Source organism: Hemitrygon akajei, chromosome 19, assembly GCF_048418815.1.
Source record: "Hemitrygon akajei chromosome 19, sHemAka1.3, whole genome shotgun sequence".
In the NCBI taxonomy this organism is placed as follows: Eukaryota; Metazoa; Chordata; class Chondrichthyes; order Myliobatiformes; family Dasyatidae; genus Hemitrygon; species Hemitrygon akajei.
In genome coordinates, this window is record NC_133142.1 from 51,186,646 (window position 1) to 51,203,539 (window position 16,894).

At 41.2% G+C, this 16,894-nt stretch overlaps 1 protein-coding gene across 1 annotated transcript in view; it reads left to right on the forward strand.

Moving 5' to 3' along the window:
• Positions 1 to 15,823, forward strand: part of LOC140741921 (protein SSUH2 homolog) — a 64,293-nt gene extending 48,470 nt beyond the window's left edge. Inside the window, exons 9-13 of the mRNA XM_073072490.1 lie at positions 37 to 116; positions 2,550 to 2,642; positions 5,433 to 5,538; positions 11,808 to 11,915; positions 13,111 to 15,823. Of these exons, the coding sequence (XP_072928591.1) occupies positions 37 to 116; positions 2,550 to 2,642; positions 5,433 to 5,538; positions 11,808 to 11,915; positions 13,111 to 13,251 (528 nt within the window). The 3' untranslated portion in view covers positions 13,252 to 15,823. The remainder of the gene's footprint in view (positions 1 to 36; positions 117 to 2,549; positions 2,643 to 5,432; positions 5,539 to 11,807; positions 11,916 to 13,110) is intronic.
• The last annotated feature ends 1,071 nt before the right edge of the window (positions 15,824 to 16,894 follow it).

The window sequence follows — 16,894 nt, forward strand, 5'->3', positions numbered from 1 at the left end:
TGTCCAATGGATTGTAACACTGTTCCGTAAATTCAGGTGAGATGTCAGATATGCAGCGGCCGTGGATTCAGGTCCGATGACAGGTGCAATCCTTGCCACGGCAGTGGCCTTCAACGGTAAGCAAACTCGACCCAAGGCACAGTGCTGAACCAGTGAAGTTGAAACAGAGATGCTGAAAAGACACGGCAGCTCTGGTCAGGAGAGAGAAGCAGAGTTGCAAATCAAAGACATTTGAATCAAAGACAAATCAAATCAAATCAAATCATCAGAAGTGAATCCAAGAGACCCAGTAACATTTTGGGGCTCAGGATATAGGAGTTCATTGTATTTGGTGGGGAGGGTGGGGAGTTAAAATTAAATTTATTATCAATGTACGTATGTGTTATACTGTATATGAGATGTAGAAAGCAGTGTGAATGACACTGCAAAGATGCTGAGACCAAGAACTTGGTTATTTCCAACTCCAGTACTTCCAACGGCATCTCCAGTGGTTTAATATTGCAAATGGTGAGTTATCTGTCATTCATATGCAAGTAATCATGTCATCACAGACCCATGGTGATACCAGGATGTATTTGCCATGGCTATAGTGCCTTCTCTACAGTAGGACCCTTGTTGTTTTTACTCAAAAGGGTCAAATTGGATTTTTTTTAAACTTGGAATTTCTCGAGTGGCTGATTTACTCGGGTCTCAGCTCCTCTTCCTCACCAGTTCCTCGCACCCCTCAATTCCCTGAACTTTGAACACTTGATCTACTTCCTCTTTTAAGTATTTCCATATTCCCCTGGAATGGAGAATAGCAGAGATTTATAACCCTCTGCCAGAATGCACTTCAGTTTTTAAATGGGTAACAAAAACATTTTAAAGATCTGTTCCTCCTCCTTTTCTGATTCAGCTGCAAGAGGTACCCGTAAGCAAAGGAAGTACTGTACATGTATAAAGTTATAAGAGTCTATCAGAAAAGAAAAAACATGGAAACAAAACTATAGCACAATACAGGCCCTTCAGCCCACAATGCTGTGCTTACTTTAGAAATTACCTAGGGTTATCCATAACTCTCTATTTTTCTTAACTCCATGTACCTATCCAAGAGTCTCTTAAAAGACCCTATCGTATCAGCCTCCACCACTGTCACCGGCAGCCCATTCCAAGCACCTTAAAACTATGCCCTCTCATATTAACCATTTCAGCCCAGGGAAAAAGCCTGTGACTATCCACACGATTAATGCCTCTCATCATCTTATACACCTCTATCAGGTCACCTCTCATCCTCCATTGCTCCAAGGAGAAAAGGCCGAGTTCACTCAACCTACTCCTATAAAGCACGCTCTCCAATCCGGGCAACATCCTTGTAAGTCTCCTCTGCACCCTTTGTATAGTTTCCTCAACCTTCCTGTAGTGAGGCGACCAGAAATGAACACAGTACTCTAAGTGGGGTCTGACCAGCTGTAACATTACCTCTTAACTCAATCCCACGGTTGATGGAGGCCAATAAACCGTATGCCTTCTTAACCACACGGTCAACCTGCACAGCTGCTTTGAGTGTCCTATGGACTCAGATCCCAAGATCCCTCTGATCCTCCACACTGCCAAGAGTCTTACCATTAATACTATATTTTGCCATCATATTTGACCTACTAAAATGAACCACTTCACACTTATCTGGGTTGAACTGCATCTGCCACTTCTCAGCCCAGTTACTGTATGTAAAAGATAAATATACAGAAAGAAAATAAGATGATTAATAAATAAGTAAAAAAAATTAGTTATACTTGTCAATCACTAAGCCATTCCACACAATGTGTTGCCAGAATCTGAAGGCTTTTCCTCTCCCTTTCCCTCTAGCTTTACCTTTCCCACCGCTCTACCACTCTTGCCTCATCCCCTTCCCCTTCCCTTCTCCCTCTCTGTCCTTGTCTCTCTCTCCAATTCTTAGCACTGTGACCCAGTCTAAGAGAGGGTTACCACTTGCACGAAGAAATTGTCCTTTTTTTATACTGTTAAAGATTTCTTCAAAAACCTACCATAACATTTACCCCAGTACCTTTTCAGACAAGCATGTTTTTCACTATTATCTCCTCTCAAGGCTGTAGGCTGGTTCTCACGCAAAGTTTTCAGAACATTACCATGGACTGGTTCCCTTGTACTTCCTCAAAATATTCCCACCTCCCAGACTAACACCATTTTATCTTACAAATTTCCATTTTGTGCTATGCATTTTAGCGTATACCAAGGGGGAATCAAATTTAACTCTTTCCTTACAAAATGTGACAGCTCTCCTCATTTGTACAATTAACACATGCTAACATGGATTGAGGTGTATGATTTTTAGATAATAAAAATATAATATACCATGAGATTTCAGGTCAGTAGATCCCAATACAAAATTCTTCAATCCAAGAAACAAAGTATCCAAGAGTTAAAGATGTTCAACAATCTGAATATAGAGAACAGAACAGTAGGGTCAGCGCATATTATGGGGTGAATGAGTCTCAGAGTTGGTGATGGAATGCTGCTTTAAGTGATGTTGCTTTCTTGTTGGTCCTCAGCTGTGTTTTCTGCGGTGGCAGTGGAGCAAAACCCTGTCAGACATGTGCCCAAAGTGGACAACTCCTATTCTACATCCAGCTTATAGTCAAGTGGTAAGCTCAGAACCTTTTTTCATGTACTGCATACTACTAGACAGCAGTGTTGGTTAGGGGGTAGGAAGTTTTCCAACTGCTTGTGCCAGTTGAGTGAAGGATTTCATTTCTTTCCATACACAATGCCCTGGCAAACCTGTGACTGTGCAGTTCCCCACTATGGCAAAGAAAGGGTTTCACGAGGGGAGATAATTGATGTGCGAAGATCATTTAGGGGAAGGTAACTGAGGGGATAATGGAGGGGTTGACAGTGAAAGGATTGGGGAGTGCATAAGAAGAGTATTTTGTTAGTGGTAGAGTCCTGGTGAAATTATCAGCTAGGAGGAGGGTCTTGAGGGCAGGAGTTGCCAAGGAAATGGTTAGAAGTCAGGGATCGAGTAGGTGAAAGGCACAGCAAGCAAAACCACTGCCTCAGGTCTTCCTGCCTCCAGAGAACCAGGTTCTGACTTCAGCTGATGTTTGTGGCATCATAATACTTAAGCTCTGAAGTTATGAGACCTGGAGGGAGGTGTTCTTCAACCAAGGGCCATATTTCCTGGAGGGAGACAGATGAGGACGAACTTGGAAAGTGAGGGAAAGGTGGAACTAAGGTGTAGTAGTTGGTTGAATGAAGAATTGAATGAGTTTTGGTGATCAAACTCCCTGCAACAGTTGAGCACACCGTAGTTGTCTGGGAATGGTGTCTGAATACATTTCGTTAATGTGATATCGTGTGGTAATTATCGCTACACATGAACATGCATGTTATAAGCTCTCAGACAATTTCACCCCGCTGAAAATTTTTATTGTTCAACCAAATGGAACATGAGCTTTATGTCCTTGTTCTTGAGAATCAGTTTTAATTCACCTTTACTGACAGTGGTCATAGCCAGGGTGAGGAGGGAAATAATGGGGATGACCTCCCATTACCTATTAAATGCTTCCAATGATGCGTATCTCAAATAGCCTCTGACACCAACTCCAGCCTTCACTTGTGGCGTAACTACTAAGCCCGGTGGAACCATTTCCAATGTCAGGAGAAGGGGCAAAGGCAGACTACTGGCGTCTTAAAACCAGCCACTCCAGGCAGATGGGGCTCATCCAGGAGAAGGAAAACTCTGATCTCAGCCTTGCTGCTATACCCACTGATGGGGAAAACTTCAGGAGTAAACCCCGAGAGAGAAATCCAGAGCTGGAGTCCCTGAGGCAACCCTACATTGAGTTCAATGCTGACTGGCAACTCCTGCAACACCACTGGTGCCAAACTGTATCGGTCTCTGCTCTTCCTTTGCTGCATGGAGAGGGGGAGTCTGCTGCATGGGGAACACCTTTCTCTCCGTATCAATAGGAGTGCAATAGTCATCAGCAAGTGGCTCTGAAACAGCACCTTTTAAGGTTCAGACCAGGGTCAAATAGGGCTGCATCGTTTGCCCTAATTTTTTTGCTGTGTTCATTACAATCATTCTTCACCTCACAGGCCAAGACCTCCCAGAAGGAGTTCAGATTCTCTACAGGGCAGATAGGTGGGGGTGGAGGGGAAGTCTCTTTAACCTTGACAGGTTCAAGGCAAAGAGCAAGGTGTTAACTACTTCCATCATGGAGCTCCAATATGCAGATGACAATGTCATCGTAGTTCACTCTGGGGAGGATCTGCAGTCCATAATTCAGGGGTCACAAACCTTTTTTGCACCGCGGACCGGTTTAATATTGACAATATTCTCGCACCGATTGCTATGGGTCCGGCCGTATCATCTGCATGCCTGACTCCTGTCTCATTAAACAACTCCTATCTGGCCAACTCAAAGATGCAAAGTGCACTCCTGGAGGACAGAAAAAGCAGTTCAAGGACAATATCAAGACCCATCTGAGGAAGTGCCACGTCAACCCGAATGGATGGGAGAAATTAGCACAGGATAGGAAAATCTGGAGAAGGACTGTTGATGAGGGGACTGCACAGCTCGAAGAATACCCCCACCCTGCCACTCAGACTAAGCGGCTTCAGCATAAGGGGAGACTGGGAAAGGGCTAGCCAGCTGCATCCACCACCACTTCATGACCTACACCTGCCGACACTGCAAAAGGACTTGTGGATCACAGATCAGCCTTTCAATCATCTCAAGACCCACAAGTGAGCAGATCAGCCACCAGGAGAAGAATCATACTCACATACAAGTGATCACTGATGAGGATGACTGCCCTGGCTTGCGTATTGAATGCGCAGACAACTAGGATGCAACATCCATGATTGACACTGACCAGCCTCCTCCAGATATTCCTTCTGCAAGAGGAAAATAAGCAATAAAACTCAAGACTAAACACAAATACTGAAGAAATGCTCAAGATGTTGGAGGAATTCAGTGGGTTAGGCAGCATCTGTGGAGGGAAATGGACAGTGAACATTCTGAGTTGAGACCTTTATGTGGACTGAAACATAGAGGGGAGATAGTATAAAGAGGTGAGGAGGGGTGATAGATGGATGGAAGAGGGAAGAGTGCACTTGAAATGTCGTCAGTCCATTTCTCTCCATAGCTGTTGCCTGATCTGCTGAGTTCTTCCAGCATCCTGTTCTTTGCCCCAAGTTTCAGCGCTTGCTGTCCCTTGTGTCTACACAGACACTGAAACCCGAACAGATTAATTTATTGCTTGCTACAGATATCTGTACAAGGGACAGACATTTGCAGAAGCGGATCTCTATCTTGATGTATTAAACACCAGTTTTGTAGTGAACTCCATTTCAAATGGATTTGTTAAAAATAATTTTCTGGAACTGTGCATCCAAAGAAATTGCAACTTTTTTTCTTCCTTGATCAGGAAAAATAACATTTTTGAAAACATTGCTGATCAACAAAGTGGACTTTCTTTAGAGCTTTATGACAAAATGGCTGGGGATTGTATCTTCACTGATGAACAAGCTAAGGTAAGAAAGAAAGTCTTGTTTAAAACCGCTTTGGTTAAAGGAGTCATTGTGCAGTCTGATATCAGTAGTGGGCATGTGACGGCAGCACTTAATGAGGGGCAAATCTGTGCAGAGCCAGTGGGGAATAATGGGGTATCTATTCAGTTTTTCCTTGACATTATGTGCACTTGTACACTAACTGTCCCTCTCTGTCTTTTTTCTCTTTCACTTTCTCCTTTGCATGTCTCCTTCTCTCGCTCTCTCTCACTCACTGGCACATAAAGGCCTGCTTCTGTGAAGGTAATTAGGAAAACTCTAAAAAGCAACAAAGAATGGCTAAAAAAAAATATCAAGATCAGATTTATTATCACTGATGAATGTCGTGAAATGTGTTGTTTTGTGGCAGTAGTATAGTGCAATACATTAAAATTACTATGAATTAAAATAAGTAATGTATAAAAATAATTAGGTATTACAGAAAGCACAATAGTGAGCTAGTGTGGATGGATTCCCAGGAAATCTGATGGACTGTTCAAAATTCTAAAGTCTAGGACAGAATATGAGCGTGCACTAGCAAGTAATACATAAATGGTTTTTGAACTATGTATTTAAAAAAGAATAGAGTAACTGAAGTAAATGCTAGTGACTTGGAACATGAGATTGGGGAATTAGTAATGGCGTCAGAAAACTTGGTGTCTGGTCAGTTAGGAAGGGCAGCCTCTCGTCCTTTCATTATGAAGCCATAAACATTTAACTTGGGCACAGAAGTATTTTACTGCAAAGTTTCACTGCAGCTGTTTTTTCTGTCTGCTTCTCACTTTTCAATTTCTCACCATTTTAAGAATGATCTACATTTTGCGTTCAAGTGTAGATAACCCAAAATTTTTCCATGTTCTACTGCCAAGTCTTCACCCATCCATGCAGCCTGTCAGTACTCACCGAGTCTCCCCAGTCCACCTGACAACCTGCACTGCTGCACAATATTGTAACTGGAACAATATAGTTCCTTGTTCAGCCTGTCTTTGCTTTTTTTGAAGTGAAAACCAGTGCTCAGGTCCTGACTTTCACTGGGAAATGAACTCTTGATCCTTGCAATGTGCTGCTAGAGGAGGTGGTGAAATCCAAGAGAAACATTCAGACAAACATTTAAATAAATGTGTAGAAGGATACTGTCCTAATGGAGGCAAATGAGATTAGTGTAGATCAGCAACAAAAGGCTAGCAGATTCAAATTCAGATTATTCACTGTACTTAGTAGGATTTAGCCTCAACTGTTTCTTCACATAGAAGTGCATTACAACCAGAGATTTTGATCAATTTAACTGAGATATTTCTAATTTGTGAATCAAATGCTCCTTTTTTTTCACAGTAGAGCCCAAAAAGCAGGGTAATTGTGAAGCATGAGAAACTAAAAATTCAAAAACTGAAATGTCAGCACTTCAGAAGTATTCATCCCTCAATACTTAGTGGAACAGTCTTCCTCAGCTATTACAGCCAGTAGTCTTTTTGGATGGGTCTCTATTAGCCTTGCATAATATGATGGACAAGATTTGCCCATTCCTCCTCGCAAAATTACTCAAGCTGTGCCTGGTTGGATGGAGCGCAGCGGTAGACAGCAATCTGAATTCTTGCTGGAAATGTTCAGTACTCTGACTAGGCCACTCTAGGACATCAGTTATCTTAATTAGAGGCTACGCCATGGTTGCTCTGGCAGGGTGTTTTTGGCCATTGTCCTGCTGAAAGATGAACTTCCTCCCCAGTATAAGCTTTTTAGCAGAGGCTGGAAGCTTTTTATCCAGGATCTCTCGGTATTTAGCAGCATTCATCTTCCCATCAATCCTGACCAGATCTCCAATCCCTGCTGTTGAAAAGCATTCCCATAGCATGATGCTACCTCCACCATCCTTTACAGTAGGGATGGTGGTACTAGGATGATGAGCAGTATAAGATTTATGCCACACTTAGTGTTGAGGCCAGAAAGTTCCACCGTAGTCTCATCCAACCACTAAACCTTTTCCACACCTTTACAGTATCTTCTAAGTGACGTTTTGCAAAGTCATTACAGGTAAGGGTATGCTTTTTTTTTAAAGCCAGAGCTTCTTCCTTGCCACTCTTCCACAAATACCCTTATTGTGCAAGGCCTTAGAGATTGTGGAGCCATGGACTTCCTCTCTAATTACAGCCACTGGCTTCTGCAGCTTACTCAAAGTGACTGTTGGTATCATAGTGGCCTTTCTTACAAATGCCATTCTTCTCAATTGAGTTTAGAGAGGCGGCCTGACCTAGGCAGTGGCTGTGGTTTCATATTTTTCCACTTTTTCACTATGGACTGCACTGAGCTCTGAGGTATATTCATTGCCTTTGAGATGGTCTTGTACCCTTACCCAGATTTGTGCTTCTCTATTATCATTTCCCTGACTTGCCTTGAATGCTTTTTGACTTCATTTGGGTTTGGTCTGTTGAAAATCTACCATACTGTTGAATCCTACAGATAGAGGAAGTGTTTATTCTTATAAATTCATTGAAAACAGATCAATCTCCAATTTTCTATATCAACAAATTGGGTGAGTTGTTAAAGACCATAAGACATAGGAGCAGAAGAAGGCTGTTTGGCCCATCAAGTCTGCTCCATAAAGTTTTGTTACTGAGGAAAGTTAGCATAGTAATTTCAAAGGGGATGAATATGTTTTCAGCCTCACAATTTTGTTTTTTTTTTATTTTTATTAAATTGTTGACAGGTTTTGGAATTTTTCTTTTGAGTTGACATGATGCACAATATTTTGTAGATTAGCTCAAAAATCCTCCTTCAACATATTTTAAATTTAGAAAATGTGAAAATAATTGTGGGGGCTGAATACCTTTTCAAACCATGGTATTTATCACATCAAAGCAGACAGTGAAATGTGTTGCCTCTGTTAACAACCAACACAATGTGCTGGGAGCACCCTGCAAGTGTCACCACACATCCGGCACCAAAATGCCTGGAACAAAGGGCCTGTGTTTGTGTTGTATGGCTCTGTTACACAACAGAATATCTATCCTGACAAGCCTTCTCTGCATTCTAACATTAATTTTCTTCAACTTTAGTTGAAATTTTATCACTCAGGAATTATTAGACTTATATGTTTTTCATCTAAATTTTAATGATTGAAAAGTATTGCTTATTATGACTTGGGAAGGACATCAGAGGGATTTCAGAACTTGTAGGAGAGACAGGCTGCAGTCCAAAAAAACAGTTTCCAGAGGTCTATCATTACTTCTTTTCCCCATTGTCTGTACATTTAGAACCATTTTTTTGTCTATTCTTTCCTTTGTATATCTTTTTTTCAGGAAGATTTAAATAAAGGACTTCCATGATCTGAGAATGTCCCCTAACACCGCACCCAGATACAGTTTCTATGATATTGAATATGGGTTAGATGACTGAGAGAACAAAATGATGCCATGAGTATCTTTTACTTCCACTTGAGAAGACAGTCTGAGCTTCAGTTCGACATCACACTGGCAGGACAGCTCCTCCAACAACACATAGCACCCTTAGTTTGATCAACGTTCTCCACTGTGACAAAAATATACTTTCTTCTTCTTCCTCCTCCTCCTCCTCCTCCTCCTCCCCCTCCCTCTCCCCCTCCCCCCTCCTCCTCTCCCCCCCAAACCCTGCCCCCCAGCTTTAAGGTGCATTACCGCCACCTACCAGACTGGAGTGTGGATGGTTTGATAAACAGGAGGAATGAAAAGAATTGCATTCCCTACATTCTATATAATAAACCGGAGTCTTTCAGATACTTCATGATACAGGCCTGTATTTCTCTTGAACACCCACCTAAAATGTCTTCTATACCCACAGCATTTTCTTTGTTTATCTGAAGCGCTCCTATCATCTTCACTCTTTCTCCTTCATACTTCTTACATTTTATCAATACATGTTCAACTGTTTCTGATTGATTACAGTATTCACACAACCCAGTTGGATGTTGCCCTATTTTATATAATGTGTAATTAAGACTTGTGTGACCAATTCTTAAATGATTGATGATCACTTCTATCTTTCTATGACCACCTGATATTCTTTGGTATCTGACTTGCCTTTGTATTTTGAACAGTTGTCTCCCTGTTTCACTCTCATCCCAATGCTTCTGCCATGTCTCCTCAATACGTGTTTTTATAATGCTTTTGACTTCCGCTTTGCTTAGAGGGATCTGGACCTCTATTATAGATGATTTGAGTGATTGTTTAGCTATAATGTCCACTTTTTCATTACCCTCCACACCACAATGAGCAGGAACCCAAAGCAAGCTTACTTCTACCCCATTTTCGGTCAGTATGTACAACTTGCATAGAATCTCCAATAAAATATCCTGTCGACTTTCTGATTTTCTTGATTTGATAGAGATTAATGCAGACAAACTGTCTGGACAAATTACAGCCTTTTTGACATTATTTTCTTCTATCCAAGATAATGCACTCAATATTGCCATTAATTCTGTTGTATACACTGATGAATGGTTCGATGTTCTTTTCCTAATGTTAGTTTTGCACTGAGGAATGTAAACTGCAATACCTGTGTGGCCAGACCTAGGGTCTTTCAATCCATCCGTAAATATTACTAATTTTTTTTTTAAATGCAGGTCTATATATATTCGTGTACTATCAGTTTGATTCCACAGTTAGACTTTTTAAAAAGTTGTTGAAGGTTTATATCCACTGTATGTATTGTAAAGAGCCATGGAGGAACATCAGATAATGGAACTGTAGGGCTCTATTCCAGCTCGTGTAGACCATATTTTTGCACTACTGCATCCCCGATCCATCCAAAACTATTATAATTTGAATTATGATGTTTCCAGCAGTCTTTTAGTATAGCTTTAGCTGGATGTGAATTGTTATGCCCCATGATGTTAACCCAGTAATGTAGCATTAACTTTATTCTTCTAAGTCTTAATGACGTTTCCCGTTTCAACTTGAAGAGCTGATACAGGTGATGTTCTGAATGCACCACTACATATCCTGAGGGCCTGAGCTTGCTCGACATCCAGCATTTTTAAATTACTTTCTGCAGCTGACATGTATGCTACACATCCATAATCCAAGGTAGCCCTCATTAGAGCTTGATAAATACTTAATAGCGATAACCTGTTCGCACCCCAATCCTGTCCAGCAATACACCTCAATAAGTTGTTTATTTTTTTACAAATTTGTTTGTAACTTTCTCAATTTGCTTTTTTCATGTAAGTTTCTCATCAAATAACAAACCGAGGAACCGAATTACCTTTACTTGGTCTAAATTTTTGTTCATATAATTTCACAGAAACTGGTTTATGATTCCTTTAGAAACATATCACTTGCGACTTACTTATAGACAATTTGAAACCCCATTTATTTGCCCACTCCTCCACTTTATTAATTGCATCTTGCATTTTCCTTTGTATATAAATTAGATTTCTACCCCTCACCCATAAAGCCCCATCATCTGCATATAAGGATTTCCCCACACTATGTTCAACTTCCTCAAATATGTAATTTATCATTATGGTAAATAGTAATGGACTGCAGACACTACCTTGTGGTGTTCTGTTTTCAACCGAATATGTCCTGGAGTACTCTCCTTCCACCTTGATTTAAACTTTTGTATAGCTTTGAGCATCTCACACCTCTTATTCCTTGAAGGGACTAGGTTGTATTTTATACCGTAAGACCAAAAGACATTTGTAGTAGTAGAATTAGGCCGTTTGGCCCATTGTGTCTACTCCACTATTCCATTGTGGCTTTTATTATCCCTCTCAACTTCATTCTCCTGCTTTCTCCTCATTATCTTTGACACCCTTACTAATTAAGAGCCTATCAACTTCGGCTTTAAATATACCAAATAGTTTTGCTTCCTTAGTCATATGTGTCAATGAACTCCACAGATTCACTACCCTCTGGCTAAAGAAATTAGCCACACCTCCACACCTCTGTTCAAAAGGGACATCACTGCACTCTCAGGCTGTGCCCTCTGGACCTAGACTCCATGTACATACACTCTACCTAGGCCTTTCAATATTCAATAGGTTTCCATGGATGACATTAAGAATTAGAAGTTTAGTCAGTTTTGGATGGAGCTAAATCAGAATGAGGCAGAAATGTTTGGGTACTGAACTATGTGCTCTAACTTCAAGCTAGGTTTTTTTCTGACCTTTGCTAAATAATAATACAAATATATTCTAAAGCAAAAGGATTGTCATTTCATTGTATATATTTACAGTCAAATGACAATAAAGTTGAACTTTGTTCCTTTCTTGGTCACCCTAGGTCAGTCCTATAGTGGCGTTTCCTGAAATGAAGATCACTCAGGCTTCTCAGCAGGCCATCCAGCAGCATCGAACCCAGCTGGCAAGAGCCTCTATTATAATACAGCAGGTGCGTTTCAAGTTAAGTCTGAAACTCTCAATATCTCACTGCATCTTCCTCATATACCCTTGTTGTCTGTTCTGAAGATGGTTTTGTGGGATCTTTATGGTGAGTTGCCCCGTCTGGGTGATTTGACAATGCATCAGAGATTTCAGAATCCTAGAGTGCTGAAGGAGGAAACTTGGAGCATCAAGACCTTGCTGGCTTTTCCATCCAGCCGTCTATCGCCCTCATCCCTTAAGTGCATGTCAGATCTTCAATCCAACACATCCCCATCTCTGCTCATTCACTGTGTGCTATCAGCCCTCCAGTTCCCCTTTGAATGCCGCAAAAGGCTCTATTTCCTCTCTCTCGCAATCAGAGACCTCTAGATCACGTTTACTCTGCATTGAGACATCCCTCCCTTCACTTTCGTCCTGCACTTTAAATCTCTGTTCCCTGATCCGCGCGCTGAACAGACATGGGAACAGTTCCCTTCCAATTGCCCTACCTAAATTGTATCCCCTGAACCTTCATTTCACCAAGGAGCACATTGACAGCTTCTTCTGTCTAATCCGAGTCCCTCATCTCTGGAACAATTCAAATAAATCATCTCTGCTCCCACTTACCTTCCCTTTCACCTTGCTTCACCAATCACCGTCCAGTTTGTACTCCTTTCCTTCTGCACCCCACCCTTCTTATCTGACTTCCTCCCCCTTCTTTTCCTGTCCTGATGAAGGGCCTCGGCCTGAAATGTCAGCTGTTGATTCCTTTCCATTGATACTACCTGACCTGCTGAGTTACTCCTGCATTTTGTATGTGTTACCCTAATATCTTTCTTCTGTCTCAATACAGTAAACCTTTTTTGTTATTCATTATTCACATTCAGATTTATTTATCACATGAAATTCAAAACATACAGTGAAATCCTTTGTGTTAACAACCAACACACCCAAGGTTGTGCTGGGGGCAGCCCACAAGTGTTGCCACACATTTCAGTGCTAACACAGCAATCCCACAATACTCGGCAGATTAGCGCAGAACACAAGAAAACAGCGTAACAGGCATCATTGCAACAGCAGTGAAACACGTCTCCTCCCAGCCACACACATTCACAGTCCTCTAACCCCAGCAGAGACCACCTTTTTCAACTTTCAGCAGACTTGTGGATTCACGGACACACCTCAAAGTCTAACTAAGCTGAATGTTCTTTTTCTCTTGGCAGCGTCAGACAATTGAGTTCATTCCCGTCACTGAAGTGTACTACGAGTGGAAAGGAAAGGAATATAGTTACTTTACCTGCGGCACTGACAACCAAGTGTATGCCCCTGACTATCCTGCCAAGTGTTGCTGCACCATTCTATAAGCATATCAACGGGACCAAGCTGACAAGCCTTCCATCCTGTCAACGCAATTCACTAAGCTGCAGAAATCCCAGATCTGCACTTTCCTTCTGCATTATCTCTGTTAAACTTGGGCAAGTTATTCTATGTCAAAGGATCAATAAGTACCATTTAAGTTTCTCATTAAGTCCAGGATTGCTCTTAGTTCTGTCCTTGATCAGCCAGTGTAACAGAACAGGCAACACAATGGGTAGAGAGTTAGGGACACAATTGGCCAATGTTGATGGTATAGATCTGTGGGGAGGTGACACTGGCCTCTATTGATTCTGATTTTATCTTTCTTGTCTCCACTTATCAAAGATATTTGATAAGTGGGATCATTTGTCCCGTGTGAGTCACTGATCTGAGTTGGTGGGTGAAAGAAGAATATTGCAAACCCAGGACCAAAACCTGCATCATGAGATTAACCCATCCTAAAAGGCCAACATCAGTAACGGAGCCTTATCTTGCAATTTAACCCTTCCTAATCACTGAAGGGAGTGTGGCATGGTCTCTGGAAATCAATGCCACTTTCTGTTGGCATGAACAAGCAAGACATTGAGATGATTGACCCTCTCTACAGCTGCCTGACCTTGGTCATCTCCCTCCATTAATATCAAGAGAATGGTGATCACCACCAAAGCTTGCAGCTAATGTGTTGCATGTTCTGTGGGGTGGGGAGGGGAAGGATTTCATTAGTGTTCATATCACAGAAAATATTTGAACTTTGTAACAGGTCCCTGAAAGCACAGAATAGTTAATGCAGCTTTAATAAGGCATGATGCTGAGGTTTGTGCATCTTTGCAGGTAATATGCTAGCTTTGTAATTGGATTTACGTAGCACATAACAGCACAATACAGCCTCTTTGGCCCACAATGTTGTGCTGACCTTATAACTTACTGTAACTGTTCCCTCCCCTATACCTCTCCATTTTTCTATCATGCATCTGCCTTCCTAAGTGCCTTGCAAATTGGATTTGTTGAGAAAGTAAAAGTTACCAAGAACTGTTGAAGAAATAGCTGGTGAGACAGCTGAGTAGAGCAGAAGAGGTGCAGGCAGAGAGAGACAAACAGAATAAAGCTGATGTAAAAACAGATATACAATGAGAGAGAGAGAGAGAGAGAGGCAAAGAAACACAGACAGATAGGCAGAAAATCATGGACAAATCAGGAGGTGAGCAAAGAGAGGGTCCTAATGGGATTTATAATGGAAATGCTATTGCTGTCTCAAATTCACTTACAAATCAGAATTTTGAAGCCTTATCACTTTACCACACAACTATGTTTTCTAGATCGTTTTTCACTCAAGTAGTTCTGTGGATAATTTCACAGTATATAACCAGCTTTGCCTGAAATCTGTATATCGATTTTTTTTTCCCTGAAAAACTGTAACTTTTGAAGTTGTAACCAAACCAAATGCAGCATTTTTAAAGTGAGAATCCACCATAGCAAGATATACATTCCAGAAATGATCCAACCAGTGAGCCCCTTATGCAGCTTAAATAGCAGAGGGGCTTTCTGGAAACTACATACTGACTTACATTTTCTGCAGCTAGCACTCCTCTAAAATCTGAAATATAAACCAATCTGATCCATAAATTGACATGGTTACAGTTGCCCCCTGGGTATTTGATGGAGGGGAGGGGTTGCTTTAGTTGTGACACAGTTCAGAGAACTCGTACAAAGAGTGGCAAGGGACAACCTGCAGCAACAACTGGCCACGAGCTCAGATTTGGAGCTGGAGGCCAAAGTGACAATTACAGTTGAATGGAGCAGTACTGAGCCCAGACTCTGGCCGTTGTTAACTGCGCTTGGTTTTCTCTGATATTGTGTGGTGGAGAGAATACATAATTTAAAAAAAAGATCAGTGTTGACACTAAGTTCTGTACCATGTCAATTTGAACTCTAAAATGCACAGTATTTGCAATTTCATGTTTTCAAGTCGAGTGTGACTGAATTAAAGGCTTTGAGCTGAACTGCCCTGTGGTGGGCAATATTAGGCTGAAAATCAATGTGCTGAGAAGGACATTCACTGGTTAACTTTTTAAAGTGCACTTTTGATACCACTGCTCCAAAAAATGCACTGTATTGTGATTTCATGTTTCTAAACCAAGTGTGACTGGAATTGAAGACTGTGTGAGCTTAAATTCCCTGTGCTGGGCAATATTAGGCTGAAAATCAATGCACTGAGAAGCACATTCACTGGTCAACTGTTGAGACCACTGCTCCCAAAATGCATATTAGTGCTAACAATTAGTGTAAATGCTTTGAGCTGATAAACAAGATTTATCTTACTCTGTTACCTTGCACACATTATTTTTTAAATTCTTTTGTAATTGTAAAGTTGTGGAGAGAATGCAACAATAGGTCAAATTGACTTCTCTTTTTCTTTCTTATACTGGTCTTTGTTTTAATACAAATGCTTGTTGGGCTGCATCATTTCAAAGAATTATCATCCTGGTTGCAATTAATTCTGACATTGGTCTAGTACTTGGTGTAAGGGATCAAATTTATTTTTAAAACATATTGAAATTTATTAAAACTGCGTTTCTTGTTTCTGAGCATTTTTTTAAGCATAACCATCTCTCCCTCAGCTTTTCACCTCTCCAGTTTCTACGGCTTAATCAATTGCCAGTGACACTTATGCCAGAATTGAGGAGCTCTCTTGCCCCTCCTTAGGAAGATGTGAGGTTGCCCTTGTCCCTTTTCAAGAACATCCTGTCATTTAAAAGGTCTTAGTTGTCGCATCCACAATATGGGGAGGGATATCGGGTGTCATGACGTTGGTGATCCGGCATCAGGTTCAGATACAAATCTAATAAACTGCAAATGCTGGAAATCTGAAATAGAAACAGAAAATGCTGGGAACACACTCAGCAGGCAGGTTACATCTGAGGGAAGAGAAACAGCTAATGTTTTAAATCAAGCAGGAATGGGAAAATGGAAGTGTTAACCTTGTTTCTTTTCCCAAAGGGGTATTTCCAGCATTTTTGCTTTTATTTTCTAGTCAAACATCCATGGGGTCAGAAATGAGATTGGCAACTGAACATCAGTAATTCAACAGTTTAAGGTCGTCCAAACTAGAACATGAATAAACTAGTATCCAATTATTCAGTAATTGGTTTGGCATCAGAATTGTGTATTAGTTCACTAAATCCTCCCTATCTCCATACTCACCAGGTCAGCCGTATGTTACTGGGAGGCTGTGTGATCAGAGGAAGGGCTGAAACTCGCCCTTTTCAGTCTTGACCCTCGATGAGGACTAGTGCACGTTCCCTCAACTTCCCCTTCCTGAAGTCCACAATTTCTTGCACTTAATGACACCGACTGCAAGGTGGTTGTTATACGACACCACACAACCAGCCAATCTATCTCTCTCTTTGTTGCCATCTGAGTTTCTGCCAACAGCTGTATCATCAGCAAATTTATAGAGGTGCTTGAGCATGTGTCTAGCCACACAGTCATGGGTGCAGAGATTAATATAGGATTAGCAGTTTAAAAATTGAGTAATAAATTGCTTTCAGAAATTAGTCATTCTGGAAGGCCTGCGCATGTGTCATAACCCGCAATGAAAGATCAGCACCTTAGCAACCACCACACTGCGCAGAACTCTGATCAGTGTAACAG